The 21,794-nt window shown below is 43.5% G+C and overlaps 1 protein-coding gene across 1 annotated transcript in view; it reads right to left on the reverse strand.

The window, feature by feature from the left end:
* Positions 1-1,228: 1,228 nt before the first annotated feature.
* The window catches only part of MBD2 (methyl-CpG binding domain protein 2), a 58,520-nt gene continuing 37,954 nt past the window's right edge, over positions 1,229-21,794 (reverse strand). The window contains exons 4-7 of the mRNA XM_084780681.1: positions 11,652-11,742; positions 9,468-9,645; positions 4,736-4,874; positions 1,229-1,697 (exon numbers count right to left, since the gene is read on the reverse strand). Of these exons, the coding sequence (XP_084636807.1) occupies positions 4,748-4,874; positions 9,468-9,645; positions 11,652-11,742 (396 nt within the window). The 3' untranslated portion in view covers positions 1,229-1,697; positions 4,736-4,747. The remainder of the gene's footprint in view (positions 1,698-4,735; positions 4,875-9,467; positions 9,646-11,651; positions 11,743-21,794) is intronic.

Below are 21,794 nucleotides of genomic sequence, written 5' to 3' on the forward strand. Positions count from 1 at the left end.
AACCACTAAAGCTTTGCAGTATGTACACCATCAGTTTGTGTACAAAAGTTTGTATAATGGTTTGGATTGTCCCGTAAAAAGAGTATGATTGCCAAGCCATGGCTACAAGTGAAGAGTCTTGGACTTTGGACAGAAGAAGAACAAATTTTGGAAAGCCATTCTAACAGTAGTACTGGCTCTTTAAGAGATGCTAAGGCCAAGAAACTCGGCCTGAGGCACTCTGATGGGCCCTCGCAGGGCCTCCAGCAGCTACTCCCAGAGCCTGCAGATCTGCCCAATAAAACTGGAGGCTCAGATATAAAAATGTAATCAGATCAGACGCTCCAAGAAGTACTTTTGGGGTTTGGCCATAAAGTTCCAAAACCAGAGCACAGCCAGCCACACACACGGCTTTGACAAGCCTGCACAGGGTGCTGGAGATACTTGTAATAAAGGGTACAGGTGGCGCGGATGCATATGGTCACAACCTTGCCTTGAACACATTAGTTTGGGCCTAATTTTATTGTGTTCTTTTTTACATGCTGAGGCCTGATGTAGAGACTCACTTAAGATGAGCACAGATGCAGCACAGGTCCAGTACATAAACACATAAACTGTACCTATAAAGCAACTTTTTCGGCTCCATTTTTTCATTTGCTTATAGCCACTCCCTCTTGTTGTTGGCTCTGATCAATTTAAGTATGTTTTAATTTAAAAACTCACCAAAATATTTAATGACAGGTTTAGTAAATAAATATCAAGCAGTTTCAGTGGTAATAAAGTTAGGCTTAGAGCTTGCAGCAGCAGCAGCAAAGGTACCAGCTAGTGCCAATATTCACTCTCGTTCATGCCGCCACATCTTAGAGGCTGCCCCTCGCAGTGGGAAAGCCGCTGGTGTGCTCTGCTGACTTGCTCAGCAGGTGGACCTCAGAAAGGGAAGACACTCCCATGAGGGGCCGTGTGTGCCTGACTCACGTGACAGGGAAAGGAGAGCCTTACTTGTGTAACACTATCCAAAGCACTAGTCACAGGTCAGAGAAGAAGACTGTATGCTAGGAGCTGTGTGAAGCTTCCCGTGAGACGATAATCCCATGAAGAGAAGCCTGCCGGCACACTGCAGCACACCACCTGTTTCCCACCACCTCCACTTCCAAGCTAAGGCCCAGGGTCAAAGCAGAACATGGATCAGGAATGCTGTCCAGGGGCTATTGTGGTATGTGAACTTTAACAGAAGAAATTTGAATCAGTCTGTGAATATAATCATTTATTTGTCTTTACAGTGATGATGGAAGAATGTACAGGTATCTTCTTTCAATAAAGTATAAAAATCTGTTTATATACAGTGAAGTCATAATAATCTTTAGTTGGGAAACTTATTTGGTACTCCTGATCTGCTTATATTAAAACTGTGGGGGGAACAAATATCTCACGTAAGTGCTACATTTCCAGTAGATTGCACCTGGCATCAAAAGCTCCACTTCATCTTAAGGGTCCTGTTTGATATTATAAAAGACTAATTTTAAGTCCTAGGACTCAAAATAAACATTATTTGGAACAATAGATATATACATCAAAAATACATCTAGAAAGGCATTGGTTAGTGCTATTAAAAAGCTCTATGTGCTCAGGTACACTTTTTCTTACAGGCGGAACCTGGTGGAAATGTTCTAATTCCGTTTCTAGCAATTTGCTCTTGGGGAAGGTCAGTCGAAAGTTACCTGTGAAGACAAAAGGAAGAAGAACAAAGACTTCTTAGGTGAAAGGTCCACGAGAGGCACGAGAAACCCATCCACGTAGTCGGGTAGAGCCCTGAGCTCCAGGCGAACAGAGATGGCTGAACACCGTCAAGTCACTAGATCCTTCAAGCACCTGTATGTCACTTTTTATACCGTTTTTATACCGTTTGCTGTCACAGACTCATATACATGTTATAGCCTATGCACTGTTTCTGCTGTACAATTAACTCCAACAAAATGAAAAGGAAAGTCATGGGGCATATAAATCAAACATCCCAACAGGCCACAGCCAAACCCAAACATATTTTGAGAAAATTCAACTTAGTAATTGTATCTTGTACTTCACAATGATTGATTTGACTTCACAGCATTTGTAGATGCGCTTGAGTCTTCTTCCTGATTACCAAAGTAAGGTGATACTGTGCAATTGCAAACTGAACAATTTGCATCTTATTCACAATTTGTATGCTCATTCACAGCCGCAGGTGTCAACGCATTTGCTTTTGTTGTTATCTCCTTTTCACAATCATCCCCAAAATGCTTGATACTTCAGCACTTATCTATAACTGTAAAATGTACGTAATATAGAAGACTTGGGCATGTTATTTAATGAACTAAATAAGCACACAAATGCATACCATTCTTGCATACATAGAACTTTAGAAAGAACACTAACAGGAGGAGGCTGTCAAAGCTTAGAAGACTCAGAGGCAATTTGTTATAACATGTGAAGTTGGCCATCCCCACCCCTTACCTAGCTTTAAACTGGGGTGCTAGCTACTCTACACATAAGGATGAACTCAGAGTGTGGCCATGCCCCAGGTTCTTTAGGACTTCAGGTGCATGTAGGCTAAGCGAGCAGGCTATATGAATGTAATTTTAATAATTAAGAAGTATTCTAAGTATCCCATAAGCTACCAGTCTACTGGATTAGTCTAACAATATCTTCTTGAGGTCACAATATAATGTGCACACGTTCCTACTGAGCACGTCAAAATAATGCTCATTCTTAAGAACTAATTACAATTCTAATCATTGCTTAAGGCTTTGAGCAGGTGCCAGCTCCTACACATGGATGGAGGGGCGTTGAACACTGCTGTCTGTGTGCTGCCTCTGAGCAATCTAGAAGGTAGTCACCGAGGAAGCCAAGGCTGTCCTGACTTGCTCAGTAGAGCAGGCTCGTCTCCAAATCACAGAGATCCGCCTGCCTCTGCCTCCCAAGGGCTGGGATTAAAAGCACACACCATCACGCCCAGCTAGAAGTAAGTTCTCAAAGAGGAGGGGAAAAATAACTGACAGAAGAGGTGCCATCACAGAATACATCTTGACATATGGCACAGATGGGGTGACATGATCAGCAACCATGCAGACTCCCTCACTGGCTCCAGAGGCAGTGTGGCTAGGGCCTCAGACCAAGAGGACATGCTCCAGGCTTCTCTCTGACAGACATAATGTATACTGAATGAACTCATCAGGTTCCTGCAGGCCATCTTTTCCTCTAGGAAGATAAAGTCCACAATGTCAACAGTGTCTCCCTGTCCTCAGTGAGGAAATAAACTACTTAAAATCAGACTAAAGTGGATCTACACAGTCTGTATGGTTTGGAAGTTCCATGACTGGGTGGCATTGCTCTCAGTGGACCTATAACCAGCAGACATTATATGTAATGCTGGGTTGCAGCATCATCATGGTATGGGGCACTATTAAGTAAATAGAGGCACTCAAGGAAAGGAAAGGTAATGTCAACAATTAAACCCATCTTCCTTCCACTCCCTCCCTGTGCTCTGTTCCTGTCGAACAGGACTCCAGTCAGCAGCGCCAGTGGAGACCTGACTCTCCCAGACTATCTCAAGCTCATTTCCCACAAAACACATCTCAGATCTACCCTTCCCTGCTCATCTCCCATCACCGTCTGAAAGCCACCACTGTCCCTGACTAGACTGCCAAGGCAACAATCCAACTAGTCACCCTGCTTCCACGCTTTCTCTACACCAAGCCAGATAAACACATCTGATCATGCCACTTACCCTCTATAAGGCATTATGAGCAAACTCCAAGTCCTGCACCATGGCGCACAGGCCTTCCTCATCAGCTCCGCTGCCCACTGCTCCCAAGGCAACATGAACACTACGTTCCCACCTCTCATCACTTCTCTGAAAAAGGACACCCTCCTCTCTGTTGACTCTTCTCACTACGCCACTTTACCTGTGCTCAACTGGACTCAATTCTACTCATCTTCAGGACCAAGGGGAACATCACTTCCACAGCGCAGCTTTGTTGACCCTTCGTGTCATGTTTTGCTCAGCTGTCTCTCCCTCTGAGATTTGGTTTCAGAGGGAACAAGTCATTGGCATATGTGTAGCAGGAAGTAAAGCAGATCTTGCCAATACACAAGAGAGTGGCCCGGAAGGATGAAGCCACATCAAAGTGACAGAGTGTGAGCATTCAGTAAAACAAACACACACGCGTGCGCATGCACGCGCACACACACACACACACACACACACACACACACACACACACACACACACACACACACACACACCAGGGCCAGCATTTGCATCTTGAAGATAAGTTCATGATCTACATGTCAATGTTCTTCCTGCTCTGTCTATATCTAATGTCTGGTATGAAGAATAAAGGGGAAGATTTTGCTTATCTTATGCCATAATCCCAAGGAGGGCACGGCATCCCCCAGAAGGCAAGCTGGCCAGCCATTCCTCCTGAACCAAGAGTCCTTTTCTCTTTCCTCTGATTTCTTTCACGACACCCAAGCCATTTTCTGCCATTGATTAAAGCCATATGAAGTAGACCAAAGGATCCCTTCTAGGTGGATACTGTGGCAAGAATGTCCTCACAGAATTAAGACAGATGTGATAGCTTATGGGTCCTTAAAGACAGAGATGGGCACATGTAGGACCCATGGGGGAACACCTGCATTGCCGAGTGTTGAGCAGGCCACAACATGAAAGCAATCTCCTTCAGGCAGCCTCTCTGTGGCTGCGGCTGCGGCTGCTTACCTGATCATATTCTTAAGCGTCATCTCCACTGTCCATGTCAATGTCCATCTCCTCCGTGTCAGCAGCCCGGGACAGGATGTCTGCCATAAGTGCTTCCTCCAGCTTCTTGCGTACTTGTTGGACTCGTTCTTCCTGTTTCCTTTTCAAAAACAGAAGGAAATGAAACTGAAAATCCAGGATGTAACAAAAATGAAACTACTCTGACAGCCCTCCCCACCCAGGAGTCACTTAGAAAAGATCACTTCCTTCTCCTTAAACCTCCCAAATGCTGCTCTACACACATGAACCAAGCAGTGCTAAATCTCACCAGAAAAAGGAATTAAGGAACATCTCTGCAAAGGAGCTTATCTCTTTTCTCAAGAGATTCTGGAAAGAACAAATGAACGTCAGTGGTCTTTTCCTCAACTTCAAGACTTTCAAGTATGTGAAGATTAAGTGTTATTAAGAAAAATAAGTAGAAACAAGGTGGGAAGGAGGATATGAGAGGGAGATCGCATGGAAAAGCGAGGGAGAACAACTTGGAGGTGAAGCTGAGATGTGGCATGTGTGCTCTCTGGCTGAGTCAAGAGAGCAGCACTGCGAAACCAGGTCTGCACAGAGGAGCCAGGACCACTGAGGCCACTGGGGACAAAGACCATAGAGCATCTCTCCAAGTGAGATGAGCTGAGGAGGCGAGAACATACCATGAGCTTCTCTAGCTTGGTGACTGCAAGGTGACCTCAAAAGTGACAAAAGTTACACATCATAAAGAAAGCCCTAAACCATTAGATAAAAAACAAAACCAAGGATAAAGAGACTACGAGAATGTTCTGCACCTCTGTAAAGCACATGAGGGGAAGATGAGAGCAGCTTTCTGAGAAAGCAAGAGAAAAAGAGACTTCCAGAAGCAAACGAGGAGGCCAGAGCAAGAAAGAGAGGCAGAGGAATTGGTGAGTGGGCCAGCTCCACACAGAGAGCAGGCCACGGCCAGGTGGGTGAGCAGACAAGGCCTGTAAGAATGGATGCCGAGTAGGTGAAGGAGCTGCTGTTGAAGGAGACTTGGAGGCTGTACAGAAGGAAAATTACCTTTTCCTCCCAACAGTGAAGACAGAGGCAGCACTGCCCAAACCTCGGACACAGACAGGCAGAGGATATGCTCCTGGAGGACTCTATCGGATTCCCGGGGAATCAGCCACCCGTGGAGCCCCTTTTGTTCTAAAACCCTGGCCTGAATGAAGGTAATAGGCCCTGTGTAGTCATGGAAACACTTTACCTTCCTTTATTAAAAGAAATAGAACAAAGGATTACTAGCAACAAACTTCCAGTTCCTAAAAGAAGTGTCAAACAGGCAGGCAGGAAGTAGTACAGAGTCAATCTGACCTCTACAATTTTCTTCATATCAAATGAAACTGGGGTGCAATAAAGTTCATGTAATGGACCAGAGTATAGAAGAAAACTTTCTTACTTAGTCTGTCTCCTCTCTGGCCCAGTGACTTGAAATTTATGCCAAATGGCCTATTAGTCACATTGGCAGTCTCACCCTAATGACAAATCAAGAGGTACAAATGTCTGGCATGACCTTTGAGGAGGGCGGGGCGGGGCACGCCACACCTTGTGAAGATGTCTACTTGAGCGCTCATGTCTGTCGCTGAGTTTCTTTTCCTGTGAACATGACCGCTTGTCTCTATGCAACAAATGTGCCTGCTACAGGTGTAGCGAATCCATTCTGTTCTCCAAGTGCCCTCCACATCCAGTGCACTCTCCTGTGTAATTTCTCCCGGTAAGGGTATGTGACATTTGTAGATATGGCAGATGGGACATTACTCTATAATTAGCTACTAATCACAGAATCATTAATTAGCCAAAAGGAAGCTGAATCTAGTGAGCCTAACCCAATAAGAAGTGTCCTGAAAGACAGAATGTGAGGGCACACAGAAGCCTGGCAGTAGAGAACTGCGTGTCACCTGTACACATAGATCAGCCCTTGTTCAGCAGTCAGTAGGAGGACAGGGGTCTCAGCGCTGCAGCACCCTGTGCCTTTCCTATCAGGTGTCTGAACTTGAAATCAGAATCCCATGCTTCAGAAGGTAAGATGCTCCAGAAACCACTGAGTTCAGACTAGTGAGGATAAGTGAGTCCGGGCTCACACCACAGGTCTGTGAGCTCGTGAAAGACTTAAGCTACCATTTATAAGAATGTTACTAAGTATCAGAAAACAATTGCACCCATGAATAAAAATATTGTCTAGCATGCTAAAGAGATATACTTAATGCTGAGATTCTGAGCCGAGTGCACACTTGGGAAGCACATGCGCCACCACTAGAATAATAAAGAAGGCCCGCAGGCCCCTGAGCAAGAACGAGAGCCTTAGGAAGTTTCCAGAAGCAGACAGCGGCTGGAGAAGGACAGCAATTCCACTCATGGCCACGTCTCAGCGGTCTGTGCATTTCAACAAGGAACTCTTCTTTGTAATTCCTGTTGCACTAATTCCACCCAATGTTAGACAGGTAACCCAAATCCAGGCCAGTGCTGAGGTGAGTTCCTCTACTGTCAAAAGGTCTAGCACTGACACTATTGGCATTTCCAGGGCTCCAGTCCGAACCCAGAACAACTTGGTGGAAATCCCATTTGCTATTTCTGTGCTCATACCAAGAAAGAAAAAAGCTTGTTTCCCAGGCAATTATCTTCCTCAAGGTCACAATGATTCAGAGAGCAACCTCATCTCTTGCTTTGATTTTTTTTTTTAATTCTTCAAAAACAAAGTTGATTGCAAGTTCTAGGAAGCCAAAGCATATGAATACAACCTTGAACTGTTTTCTATGATTTCAAAAGATTATTTTAAAGCCCAAGAAGGGTTTTCCAATAAGCCTAGCTAGATTCATACATTTAGAGACATTTCCATAACAACTTTGTATGGATTTAGATGAAAACAAATACAAACAGAAAACTACTTTAAATTGGATGATTCCAAACTGCCATCTGCTGGTTCTATCTAGGAATGATACTCCAGGAAAACTGATTCAAACAGAAAGAGTGAAGTACACATACATATCAACCACACATTTTGTTTTGTTTTGTTTTAAAAGCAATCTAATATACTGAGCAGCATTATCATTACTCCAATGTAATGGTACCAAAGGTCCAAAGTCCCAGAAAACAATTCCCATGTGATCTCACAATTCAATGTGTTACTTCTCTGAAGTAATAGTTTGCTTATGCTTCAGAGTGTTGTCAATCTGAGCCAGGTTTTCCTTTTCCTATTGTTGCTAGGCAGCTGCTTTGTGGCCCAGCCTTAGGATGAATGAAAGACATTCACAGATTTACTACGTCCTTTCTTAGTCCTGACTCTGACTACCTCTTTGCTCTGCCTTTCTCACTCTCTTCCCATCTTGCTCTACTATATGAGTATGTGTGTATATGCGTGTGTGTATGTGTGTGTGTGTGTGTGTGTCTGGAACAACTTTAAATCTTTAAAGCATATATAAGGGAACCTCTAAACTGAGTCTGAATGAAATAAACATAGTCATGATAAGTAAATTGAACTTTAAAATGCAACTGAGCCTTAAGCCAGCAAGGCTATCTATTACCTACTTTAAAGAAAGGTTGGTTTGCAGACAAACCAAAGCAGGAATAATCACAACAGCATGGTGAAAGGGTTGTGGTTGTGTGCTTTGAATGCTAGAGGCCTGGGTTTCAATTCAAGCTCTACAAAAGGCAAACCAAAGCTAAAAAGAAACTGTATAAAAGGCCTGAAGGATGAAGGGCTCATCAGAGCACAGTTCCAGAGGCACAGCTGTAAAGCTGCTCCATTGAGGATATGACTAATCGGAGGATGGCCTTGCCTGTGGTGGTCACTCTGATACAAGGCTTATTTTCAAGAACAGTTTTCTTACAAAGATCATTATCACATTCCATTCATTTCAGAAAAGCTCTGTGTCTTAGGGTTTCTATTGCTGTGATGAAACATCACGACCAAAAGCAACTTGGGAACAAAAGGGTTTACTTTGCTTACAATTCCATATCACAGTTCACCATCAAAAAAAGTTGGGGCAGGAACTCCTCAGGCAGAGCAGGAATCTGGAGGCAGGAAGCTGATGCAGAGGCCATGGAGGGGTGCTGCCTACGGGCCTGTCCTCATGGAGTGCTCACTCTGTTTTCATATAGCACCCAGGACCTCCAGCTCAGGGATGGCACTGCCCAGAGTGAGCTGCACATGCTTCCATCAGATCTTACAGAGACAGTACCAGTTGCAATCCCCTCCTCTTAGATGATTCTGCCTTGCGTCAAGTTAGCATAAAGCTAACCAATACACCTTGTAAAACCCAAAATATGATTTCTGATAGATGTCATCCCTTATAGATAAGCTGTTTTTTTTAATCTTCCCCTACCCTCCCCCCTTTTTTTTCCTTTGTTCTTTTGGAGGATTTGCATATGTACAAAGATATCTTAGCTATGGGACTTAAGGCTGAACACAAAATTCACTTATGCTTCACATACACTTTATATACCTAATATGAAGATAATTTCCATGGCATTTTAATAGCTTAGCACATGAAGCAAAGTTTTTATGGCATCAAGCAGTTCACTAAAAGAATCCTATCAGACCTCAAAAGGCTTCAGGTGTTGAACTTGGTGTTAAGTTTGAATACAGGATAATCAACTGTACTAGTTGTGGCACTGAACTTAATGGCTTTCATAAAAATTTATCTACAGGCAAAACTGAGATGTTCAAAGTTATGTTAAAATACCATACCTAATGTCTTCATCTGTAACAATGAAAGCTTTGCACAGGGGTTGAGATGTGTTAAGCCAAACAGCAGGGTTCTTTTCCACAGCCGCAGAGACTTGGCCTGTGATTGGTGCAGAGCTTGTGTGCAAAGCACTGGCCACGGCAGACAGAAGGGTCTCATCATTACTTCCTGGACCAACTCCTGCAAGGAGAAAGGATGCTGTTAAAGAGAAAAAGACCCCTGTGCGAGCGCACCTGCCACAGCCTAAAATAACCAGTATTCTTCTGTTCAATTAGGATCACACAGGTGACCTGATACCCACCAAAGCAACAAAGGGCAGCACATACACATTAACAGCTACTGTACACCAACAGATTGACATTAAGCAGTAAACAAAACTTCAATTGTAAATTACGTTTCTTAAGTCCAGACTTCTGAAAAGTTATGTTCATTTTCTCAAGAAAGGTCAACTAGTTAAATAATTTAAGACCCTATAAGATCACTATGCTCTGATAACATGGTCTGGATAGATTTCCTCCTATAGCTTTAATAAACCTTTCCAATCTCTATGATTTTCATCTTTATTCTGAGATATCAAATAACCAAAAACAGTCCAATTCCTATAACCTCATGCTTGTGAGGGCCTCAAGCCACAGAAAATTTTAAGTGAACTGATCAAAGTTCTGAATTTACTTAAAGCAATAATTTCTAAGAATATACAAGAATGAGATAACAGGCCAACTGTACATTTGGAAGATTACTGAGAAATCCACACTAAGTCAAGATTGAGGACTGAAATTCTAATACTTGAAACACAGTACAACTCTTGAATAAAGCATGAAATGACAGGTAGACTGGTCACTGAGCCCGCTACCCCACATCCCAATAGGCAGGACCATGGAGCAAAGTGTGTACTCCTGCTGCAACATAAAGCAGCAGTGGCAGAAAGGCAGGAGAGTGGGGAGGGTAAGGAGGTAAGAACAAGAAAATACTGGGTAAGATGCTGCTGTAAATAGGAAATTTGGGAACCCTTCTGTTCATCTGGAGTCCGTGCTAAAGCAGCATACGGCTTAAAGATGACAAGGCTGGGCTTCTGGGCGTCTATGTGGGTGGCCCTAGGTGCGGCTTCTACCAGACTGGGATAAGGAGGCCACCTCCTGTAGCCAGCAAAGACTTTCAGTAGAAGGAGGGGGACACTAACCCACCCACAAAATCTTCCACCCAAAATCTGTCCTGTCTATATAAGAGGTACAGGGATAAAGATGGAGCAGAGATTGGAGGATGGCCACCCAATGACTGGCCTAACTTGAGAACCACCCCATGGGAGAGAGCCAACCACTGACACTATGATACTCTGTTATGATTGCATACAGGAGCCTCGCATAACTGTCCTCTGAGAGGCTTCATCCAGCAGCTAATGGAAACAGATGCAGAGACCCACAGCCAAACAATAGGTGGAGCTCAGGGAGTTTTGTGGAAGAGTGGGAGAAAGGACTGAAGGCACCTGAGTGGTCAAGGACACCACAAGAAGACCTACAGAGTCAACTAACCTGGATCCATGCGGGCTCATAAAGACTGAACCACCAACCAAAGAGCACGCATGGGCTGGACCTAGGCCCCCTACATAGATGAAGCAGATGAGCACCTGTATTTCATGTGGGTCCCCTAGAAATCAGAGCAGACTGTCTCTGACTCTGTTGCCTGCCTTCAGATCCCTTTCACATAGTTGGGCTCCCTTGTCTGGCGTCAGTGGGAGAAAATGTGACTAGCCCTGCTGCAACTTGATGTGCCAGGGTGGGTTGGTACCCATGGGGAGCCTGCCCTTCTCAGAGAATAAGATGATGGGGGCATAGGGGAAGGTGTGTGAGGGCGGGGCCAGGAGGACAGGAGGAGGGGGGACTGCAATCGGGCTTTAAAGTGAATTTTAAAAAGATGACAAGGCTAACCTAGAGCCAAGCATTTCACAGAGAAGAAAAAGAAAAGCTGAGTTTGACATACTACAAAGAAGCATCGCTTTGGCACATGTCTGTCATGTATGTTTTCCCTTGGTTTACAATGTAAGAAGCATGCCATCCAGCAAAGCACATGGTCCCACAAAGCAAAGGTCTACTAGAACAGATCAATTACAAATGCACAGTATCCAAGTTCAGTGCCTGGCACACAGTAGGTACTTAACGAATATCTATTCAACTAAGCTTACGTGATACCTTGAAGACCTTTAGGTAGCTCCATGGTTTTTATGATTTGTTCTGTTACATCTGATGCACTAAGTCCTTGTAGCCTCTTCTCCCAGAAAAGCTGTAAGGCAAAAATAGCACTGTTAATAGACACATTCTTGAGACAAGCAGGCAACGCATCCGGAGGTGGTGCTGAGTGCTGAAATGTCACTTCAATGGCTTCCTGGAGTTTTCTGATGCTTCCTTACAGGGAGCTAGGCTAAACTGCACACAAGAACTCTTCCAACGTATCAGAACTCCACAGATGACATTACACAAAAAGTGCTGTTGTCATTTTCCAAACTCAATTGTTACATTACATTGTTGTGTTTTATGGGCTATAAATAATTGTTCATAAGGTATAACTTAAATTTTTAAAAATTCATTTAGTATAAAATGCCAGTGTTAAAATTTAGTGGAGAGAAAAAAATAATATTCAATATCTTTATGAAAACATGCTTTTTCTAAGACATTTATGTACTTAGCCTTTCAGTATACTTTGGGGGTATACTAAAATTATTGACAGAAATTTTTACAAAACATCTTAATATCAGCCATGACCCACTTCTCTCTGCTGCACGAGTCCCTGGGTCACCCAACCACTCGGCAGTCCCACATCATCATTCTGGGCGTTAGTGAGCACTAAAGGTTCTCCCCGTCAACACCAACGGCACACTTTGGCTCTGTGCACTTTCATACATTGTTGGCCTTTCTCCCAATAGCTGCTAAGGTTCACTGAATGGGCCCATCCATGAAGCATCTTCTCTGAGTCTCTACAACACACTGTCCTTGTCTTATGGATGCATCATCAATAGTGGCTCTTATCTTGTTTATTTTTTAATCTACACCCTATTTACTGCAGACAAGGAAATAGGAAAGATTCTATAGGACTTCCTTCCTTCCTTTAATCCGACACAACAGGACATGTTACATAGTTGGCCCTGAAAAACAATTTGTGTAATGAGTAACAATAGAAGCGACAGAACTGAAGCTGTGAAAGACACATGATGCACCCATGTGGGAATTCCACAGCCCGCCCACCTGGGAGATTCCAGCCTGGCCATGTTCTACCCTTCAAAAGCTTCAGTTCCCCCGTACAGATACGGGGGCGATGCCATCACACAAGATGTTCCCCCGTACAGATAAGGGGGCGATGCCATCACACAAGATTGCAGAGAAGAACAAGAAAGATAATAGATGTCAAGCACCTACCATACAGTAGCCAAAACTTGCTGTACTCACTTTTAGCAAATTTTAGATAATTTTAGGGCTTTGGGTAGCTTACTATGTAAAGTATCAGATAATTACCCATCAGATACATGAAAAGATATGGTAGTACAATTCTCCTTATGACAGAATAATATATTGTTGTGTTTACAATAACCTCAAAACTATCACCAAGAATAACCACCCAGAGTACTCTAAAGACCTTTGATATATAGTTACTATAGTTACATGTCTTATGTCTGCATACAAAGTAATATCCTTGGTGGAATATGTAGCTAATATAAGCAGGTCAATAAATACTAGGAAGACAGAGGTGTAGAGAGTTCAGTAAAAGTATGTAGATTACCATAAATGTCCCAAGAAATCCTTTCTGAGTTCTATTTATTCCTTGGCAGGAAAATGTTAACTCTGTTTAAAATACCATAGCTATTATTTTTAATAATTAAAGGAAATAAAATCCAACTAAATGTAGTCTGCAATTCCAGGTTACAGCCCTTTATTTCAGGGAAAGTCAAGGCAGGAGCTTGAAGAAGTTGACCACACCCACACTGAAGAACAAAGAGGGAGTGAATGCACGCATTCGTCTGATTTAGCTTACCTTCTCCACTCTTAATATACAGTTCAGGACAACCAAGCCAAAGGAATGGTGTTGCCCACTGTGGACTACATCTTCCCACATCAACTAATATAGTCAAGACAATCCTCCACAGACATGTACACACGTGTGTAGAAAACTAGATGCAGACAAGTCTTCCTAGAGACTCTCCTCCAGGTGGTATTAGACTGTTTCAAAGTAACAAAACTACCACAGGAGCCCCCATTTTACCACAGCTACCTCCCCAGAACACTTTGTAAACACTATCACTGTCATCAATTCTAACATGACAGTCTTATTTTACCTGCCTAATTCAATTATTTTCTCAACCCAGCCTTGTTGCCTGCTCTAATACCAAATGATCAAAAAATATAATACTTAAAAGAAATATTGATTTAATAACTGGATTGGGTCCTAAAATCAATGCACTATCACCTTGGGCTATTAAGTCCCTTTCTAATCTTTACCAACTAAGTCCTCTAAGTGCCTCTGAGATCTGCTTGTCACCCTCTAGAATTCTAGAAAAATCAGATGAACGTCATCTTCTACTGCCAATGGTCTCAGCAATGGCTGGCCAAGTAAACTACTTGATCATGAGAGGAACATCGATAGGAGTTAAACATCATGTAAAATCCCAAGATGTCAGCAACGGAACAGTGTTGTCTTTGAAAAAAGTTACTGCCAGGCCTATACCTCACTGTGCCTTTTCTCGGCTCTTTTTTTCTTTAAAGATTTATTCATTCATTCTGTATTCAGTGCTGTGTCTGCATGTACACCTGCAGGCCAGAAAAAGGCATCAGATCACATTACAGATGGTTGTGAGCCACCATGTGGTTACTGGGAACTGAACTCAGGACCTCTGGAAGAGCAGTCAGTGCTCTTAACCTCTGAGCCATCTCTCCAGCCCTACTCTCAGCTCTTAGCTTAGTATATACTTTAGGGCATTGGTGGAGCACAGCTGCCTGCACATTATTTACCCTGGCCTTCCAGCAGGGCACACAAAGTGGCTTCTTTTATGAGATGAACCACTACATATGCTTACTGAAAGTAAAACTAATTCAAAATCCATCCGTCTTGCTTTTTAACTGCTGGAATTTGGCTTGATTTGAAGGATGTATTAACTTGCCTTATGAAGAGCGCCAAGAGGGTGAGGAAGAAACCGGAATCACAAGAAAACTCACAACCACACACAACTCTGGAGCTCCAGAAGCTGAGTTTCTAAAATGTTGTCATTATGCCCTCCCTCCCCCTGAGAGCATTAACTCATACTCTGAACAGATTTGTACTCTTGGAGAAAGTCGGAAACGTGGCGAGTAGACAAGCCCTGAGTGAATGGGGATTGCTGACAAGATCATGCCCATGTCAAGGACTGCTACCCCTCAGACCATGGCAATGTCAAGGCTTTCTCCAGGCCAGGCTCAGGGGAACGGCAAGGCCTTCCACTGCTCTGAGTACTAATGCTGACAGTGTGTGCAGAAAGAACCAACCACAGCTTCATCATCTCAGAAGGCTGCAGCCTAAGACTGCTTCCCTACAGAGACCTCCCCTACCAAGATTAGCTAACCCACCTCCTCATTCAGATGTGTATGATAAACACTGAATTTCTGGGTTGCTGGTGTCTCCATCGGAGCACACCCCCCACCCTGTGCCAGGTTTTCCCTAAGTGTCTATTGTTTCTCCATTCCTGACTGTCTCAGCCAGGTAAGTCCCAAAGCTGTGCAGGCTGTAGCACAGAGGGGTGGTTGACAAGGAAAAGGTAGCGGTACTTTGGTATGTGCTGGGGTGTCATGTGCTGGGGTGTCATGTGCTGGGGTGTCATGTGCTGGGGTGTCATGTGCTGAGGTGTCATGTGCTGGGGTGTCATGTGCTGGAGTGTCATGTGCTGAGGTGTCATGTACTATGGTGTCTTGTACTGGCACAAGAGCTCCACCTGGTATGAATAAGCAAAGCAAGGGAGACAACAGGGACTGTAATGATGACGGAAATCAATCTCGATACTGGAGAACTGGGGAAGGCCTTTAAATGGTGGCTCTAGAAAATGTAGAGGAAGAGAGAAAGGCTCTCCCGAAGTCCACCTTTAGCAGCACAACTATCCTCAGTCACAGGGTCTCAGTGGCACAGGAGACATAACAACAGATGACAACTACCGCTCAGCCACCCACAGGCCCAGCCCTCCACCTGTGACGAACTTAGTCACTCTTTGCTGCACAATTTTGGAAAATAGCTATAAATTCACATTTATAGATAAAGAAACTGAGGCTTGGAGAGCCTGAATGAGAAGTGGGCAATGCAGCTAGAATTAAGATCGGGCTAGGGTAACTAAACAAGAAAGCAGGAGGAGGCCTTAGTGCCCAGCTCCCACTGGACCAAAGCAGCACAAGCCGTGGACTCTGCTATGTGACAGCTGAGGCGGATGACAGTTACGCTCTTAAGAAAGCTACCAAGTCAGCTTTCAAGTTAAAGTACAGGATCCACTTACAGAGCCAGCACACAGATACTGTGCAAGTGTGTCTCATGTCCCGCCTTTCCTTATGCAGAACAAAGAGGCCCAGGTGAGCGATACCTTTAGTTAGAACTGATGGAGTCTTAGGGAGATAGCAAATTGTTCTCTCGAGAGTTCACATGATTTTTAAAAAATATTATTTATAGTCTCTACAAATAAGCTTTCTTAGGCCCAGCTGCAAATGGCAACCATCTAAATCAACAAAATTTTCAGAGGATGGGAATTTTAAAATGAGACTCTTCCTCTAAGAAAATATTTCCAGGAACATTATGCTGATAATGTAGAGGAGCAAATATTTCATACAGCAATGGAGAGAAAGGGTGACTCTCCAGGCACATGTAACTGAGAGCTTCCAGTTTTATTCTGTAGCAATACTGTTCTAGACTACCTATGCCAACACCTATATCTCATAACTATGGCAGAAAGAATCTGTACCAAATATACCACCATTGTTTACATCTACAATTATATCCTATTTGGAAAATATTGGTATCTGTATAGTTTTTTTTTTAAATTTCACGTGGCATAAAAATACCTTCCATCTTTACTCAGGACCATGTCATCTTGAAGTCAATTAAGATAAAAATATCTAACTCTTGCCAGGCGTGGTGGCGAGCGCCTTTAATCCCAGCACTTGGGAGGCAGGGGCAGGTAGATCAATGTGAGCTCGAGGTCAGGCTGTCTACAAAGCGAGTCTAGGACAGCCAAGGCTACACAGAGAAACCCTGTCTCGGAAAAAAAAAAAATCTAACTCTGAATGGCCAAGTGAGAAGGAGTGAGCCTTAAGACTCAGACCAATGCATAGCCTAAGCTTTGGTTTGTCAGCGACTTTATGAATTTAGCAGCTCTCCCTCTATGAGTATCGGTTTTATTCCCGATGAAATAAATCAGTAATAAAAACAATCTCAAACGGCTATAGCACCTCAATGAGGTTTACTGAATATCTAAACAAGTCCAATACATAGCAACTACCGCTTCACTAGTATGCCTGATAGCAAAAGTGGATCAAAAATTAGCAGTCTGTCATTTCAATAAAAATTAGAAAGGAGAAAGAAACAAGAGAAAATTGTGAAGGGCATTAACAATTGAGCCTTAGCACATGCTAAAGAATCTGTCCTTGTCTCCCGAATTTTCTCAAGGGGGGGAAGTCTCTTGCTACTTCAGGTGTCCTCAACTTCTTCCTCTTCTCTCTCACACAGGCGGACTTGCTTCCACCTGGGCGCAGTGCTGACCGGCAATGCTTTCAGTAGTACCAGGGACCTAATCTCCAGGCCTCAGGGAAACAAAACCATGAAGCCCCTTATTTAAAAAGGACTACGAAACCCAAGGGACCAAGAGAATAACCTCAAACCAGACACAGGCCTCTTCCTTCTAATAAGGGGGGACTCCAAGCACAGGGCCCTTGCAGCTGTGCACAAGGCCGGTGGGCAGGGGTCTAGGGCACTGGTGGATGGATGGGAACAGAGAGGATGCTCTATGCTGGGCAGCAGTACTCAGGGACATGCTGTAATATAAACGCATCCTGCAAATCCTTCGAAACAACAACAGAAAGCCACTGTCATGACTACGCAGTAAACTCTCATACACATGCCAGCTCCTTGATATAATAACCCAAGGGGTTAGCAAAAAGGGGCCACTGCTAGGCTCTGCACAGCTGAGCCATGTGAGTAGGAAGGGGAAAGCCTAGGGCACATGCGTTAGGAAGAGACCTCTCTTGGTTGTTAGAAATGGGATGGTACCATAGGCCCCAAAGGGTGTAGACCAACCATGATGCTAAAGATCATGGTAGCTGTCCGAGCAGCCAGCCTTGGGAAGCCCTGCTTTGGACACTTGTGGCTGGTGAGGTCTTTGCTTTGCAGCATAGACACTATTTGTTACTGTGGCCTTATAAGACCCACTGGCAGCCTATCAATGGCCAAAATGAACTCAGGCCTACAAAAGATCTGACTCCTCATCTATTTCAAGTCCAGTGGATGGTATAGACAGCTTTTAATTAAGAGCTCCCCAAACTGTAATTTCTTGTTATTTTTAGTCTGTTTATTTCTACATTGCGGTGATGGTAAAGCCCTCAGAGAAACCTCAGGAGGGCTGAGCTTGGGTCTGGAACAACAGGCAAGAGAGAAGCAGGGAGCAGAGAGGCTTTGTGCTGAAGTCAACAGGTTTGACCAGCAAGGCCCTCCTCAACTCTGAGGGTCTACAGCAAGAGCTATGGTGTATCTTTAGCAGCCTTTGGGTTGGGTGCCTAGGGCACCGTGCCATTTCTAACAACCAAAAAATGTCAGAACCTAGCCAGACATCCCTGACTGTCAGAGAGGAAGAGAGAAAACAAACTGGTTTAGGATGAAAAGTTCTGGTCCAAAGAGAGAACAGCAAGGCAAGGTATTTACCTCAAGGGAAGCCAGAGCTCAGACCAGAGACAGCAAGGGCAGCCTGAACCCCCAACTCTGCAGGGAGCCCCTGTCCCAGCTCATCCTTTCCTGGCCTGTACGCCCCACCTAAGTGTCTGAGCTGGCTGCCTCTTTGTGCAGTGCCAGAAAACTAGGCAACGATAGGGCCAGTCAGCACGAGTAAGATAGCGCAGGCCCGAAGTGACAGAAAACTGAAACTTCTGTGGACTTTTTGTTTCATTTTGCTTGATTTTGGCAGTTTCTGTCTTACTGGTCTTTTGCCCACTTGATTAGATTTTGTTTTTTGTGTTTCTTGTAGATTTTTTTTTGTTTTTATTTCCTGTTGTTTTGTTTTGTTTTTGAAAGAGAGAGAGAAAAAAGAAGATAAACTTGGGTTGGTGGAGAGGTAGTGAGGACCCTGGAGGACTTTGCAGACGGGAAGACATGATCAAAATATTTTGCATAAAAATTTTAATAAAAATATTTTTAATAGTTGAAATTCGGTCTATTTCTCACTAAAATTATGGCTATAAACAGAAAGGTTAATTAATACTAATTATTAGTAGTTAAACACACTAGATTAAATAATGTTCTGAGACCTCAGAACCATTCTAAGATTGGTTCTTTTTTTGAAGATGTGGAGTTGCGTATGTCTGAAACATTTAAAGCCATGGCACACACATCAGAGTGTCCCACGAGCACAGACTTTCGAAGGAGTTCTATCCACAGCAGCACAGAGCGTGCGACCGACCGCAGTGCTCTCACGCTCACTCCAGTCATCTACAGCGACTTCTGGTGTCCAAGTACAGACACAGTAATAGAGCAGAACAGACAAGCTAGTCTTGAACATGCTAATTTACATAAATCCTTAGGTACAGCCATCAGTTTTTGGGTGTTTTTTTTTTGAGGGGGGGGTTTCGAGAAAGGGTTTCTCTATGTAGCCTTGACTGTCCCAGACTCACTTTGTAGACCAGGCTGGCCTTGAACTCGCAGCATTCCGCCTGCCTCTGCCTCCCAAGTGCTGGGATTAAAGGCGTGCACCACCACGCCTGGTGGTGCAGCCATCAGTAACCTGGGCTCTTCTAACTAAAAAACCACAGAAAAGCAGCCCCTCAAATTCAGCCATGCAGGAGTGACTCACTGGTCATCTTAGAATATATATTCCCTTTTGAAAACACAGTCTCCATTAGACTAAAAATTAGCTCAACACTCAGAAATGTGCTGACATTAGGGAATGAAACTAAGCAAAGATCTTCTAAAACTATCTCGAGACTCTTTCTTTCTGTTTGTTTTCCACATCACGAGCTAGGGGTTATCATCTCCCTTCCTCTCCTGGGGCGTCTTCCTCTCATCTTCATTCCTGGAAGAGCAGGCCTTCTCACCCGCCACCTGCCGCCCTTTCTGTTCCTTCTAACCCAGGCTCTGCCCCTCCCTGCTATTACATTAACACTGACTTTGCTCAAGATCAGAGAACCTTCTAATTCCAAACAGAATGCTTGTCTCAACAACCCTCTGCCCAACTCCTCTGTCACCGCTACCTGCTGTTAGGGGGCTTAGAAAGGTCTGCCTTTAGGATGGTTCTCTGTATGCTCCACTTTTCTCTACTCTGATATGCAGTGTATTAAAACACCTAATAGTCATTATCAAAGAAGAAAGATTGTAAGTAGTATTGCAATAAAACAATTAAATCCATAGAAAATAGGGCATAACTTTTAAAGTAGGCAAGGAGAAAGGTGCAATATTTTATCAAACACGATAAACAAGTTACCTTAAAATCTCACTTTTTAATAGTTTTAGCCTGCAATCTTTAACTGAGTCAAGCACATGTTAACACATAACTGCTCACATAGCAACATGAAATACAGCACAGATGTTCTTACATCGCTGGCCTGCAAATATCCACAGATAAGTCTGTTAATCAAAGGAAGATGGGATGAGGAAGTTGAGAAAGAGGGCTAATTTGGCAGCTAAATTTTTTAATCCTGGTGCAGCATTAAACACATGTATTAGGGAAATTCTCTCTTAGGTATATTTTTACTACTACACTACAAACACTAATAATTGTCACTTCTATCATAAGTTATCAGAACATTGAAAAACTATAAGGAAGTTCTTTGATATTACAATTTTTTTACCAACTTGCTGAGAATGTTTTTATAATGTGTTCATTTCATAAGGCATTTACTAAGACTAATCAGAGAATAAAGGATCCTGAAACCAGGGTAGCTTGGTGGTAGAAAACTTTCCAGGACTGCTTCCGTGGCTCAGTGGTAGAATGATTGCCTTAAATGTTCAGGAGCAGAGGCAGGTGGATCTCTGTGAATTCAAGGTCTATAAAGTGAGTCCACAACAGCCAAGGTACACAGAGAAACCCTGTCTCGAAAAGAAGGGAAAAAGGAAATAACAAGGTCTTGTCACATACTTATAGACTAAAGCAAAACTCAGGAAAATGTATACTTTGCATTCACTTGAAAAGTTAAACACATAAGACACTAAATTAGGGTTTCTGTCTAGAAAGAGCTCACTTTCCAGTGCTTAAACTGTTATGTTTAAAATCAGTTCCGCTTAACACCTGCGCTGCCCAGTTATAGCCAGCTAAGACAACTTGAATGCCATGGCCTGTAGAGATTGAAAAACAAACTTAAACCTCCCCATATCTTCTCATGGTGTCCCAGGAAGAAAGGACTAGGTAATAATGAGAAACTTGTGATGCAAACAAAGCAAAGCTTGATTCGTGTAGCTGAAAAAAAAAACCATAATATGCCCTCATGTTAAGGCTGAATAAACAATAACAATTTGGTCTTTAAAAAAAAGACTGAGGAACAAAAATAAAGGGAAACGTCAGAGTCAATGAAGATGAAAGACTAGTAACTAACCACCTGCTGCAGTGGTTCCTCTGAGGTCTGCAGTGAAGACTTACATCCACACACATAGCACCGTATAGTCACCAGTCATCTCAAAGACTCCTCCTGAGATGAGCATGAAATGTGACCAGCACCCACAGTGCTAACCTCTCCCCGGGTTTAATCCACAGCACAGGAGGAAGGAAGAAACATAAAGATCATCTTCAAGTAGAACAGCAAAGTTCCAAGACTTGCACTACCATAGAGCAAGAGTTCTTACGAAGATGGTAATCATGGCACTACAGTATCAGGAAGGAACTGACAGAGCAGCAGAATAGCAGAGAGCCCCATATAGATTCATATATACAAACAGATCAAAAGAATAGAACAAAGGAATCCACGGGGCTGGGGAGATAGCCCAGTCAGTAAGCTGCTTGCCTGGCAAACACAAAGACCTGAGTGAGGTCCCCATGAAAAACTGCCAGGCATGATGAATGAACAAAGAGCTCCAAAAGCCGCCGTTCACCTACACGCGTATTTCATCTACAACAAAGATGACAAAGGAGAGCAGTGGGAAAA

This window comes from Acomys minous (assembly GCF_964271855.1).
Source record: "Acomys minous genome assembly, chromosome: 4".
NCBI classification, from domain to species: Eukaryota; Metazoa; Chordata; class Mammalia; order Rodentia; family Muridae; genus Acomys; species Acomys minous.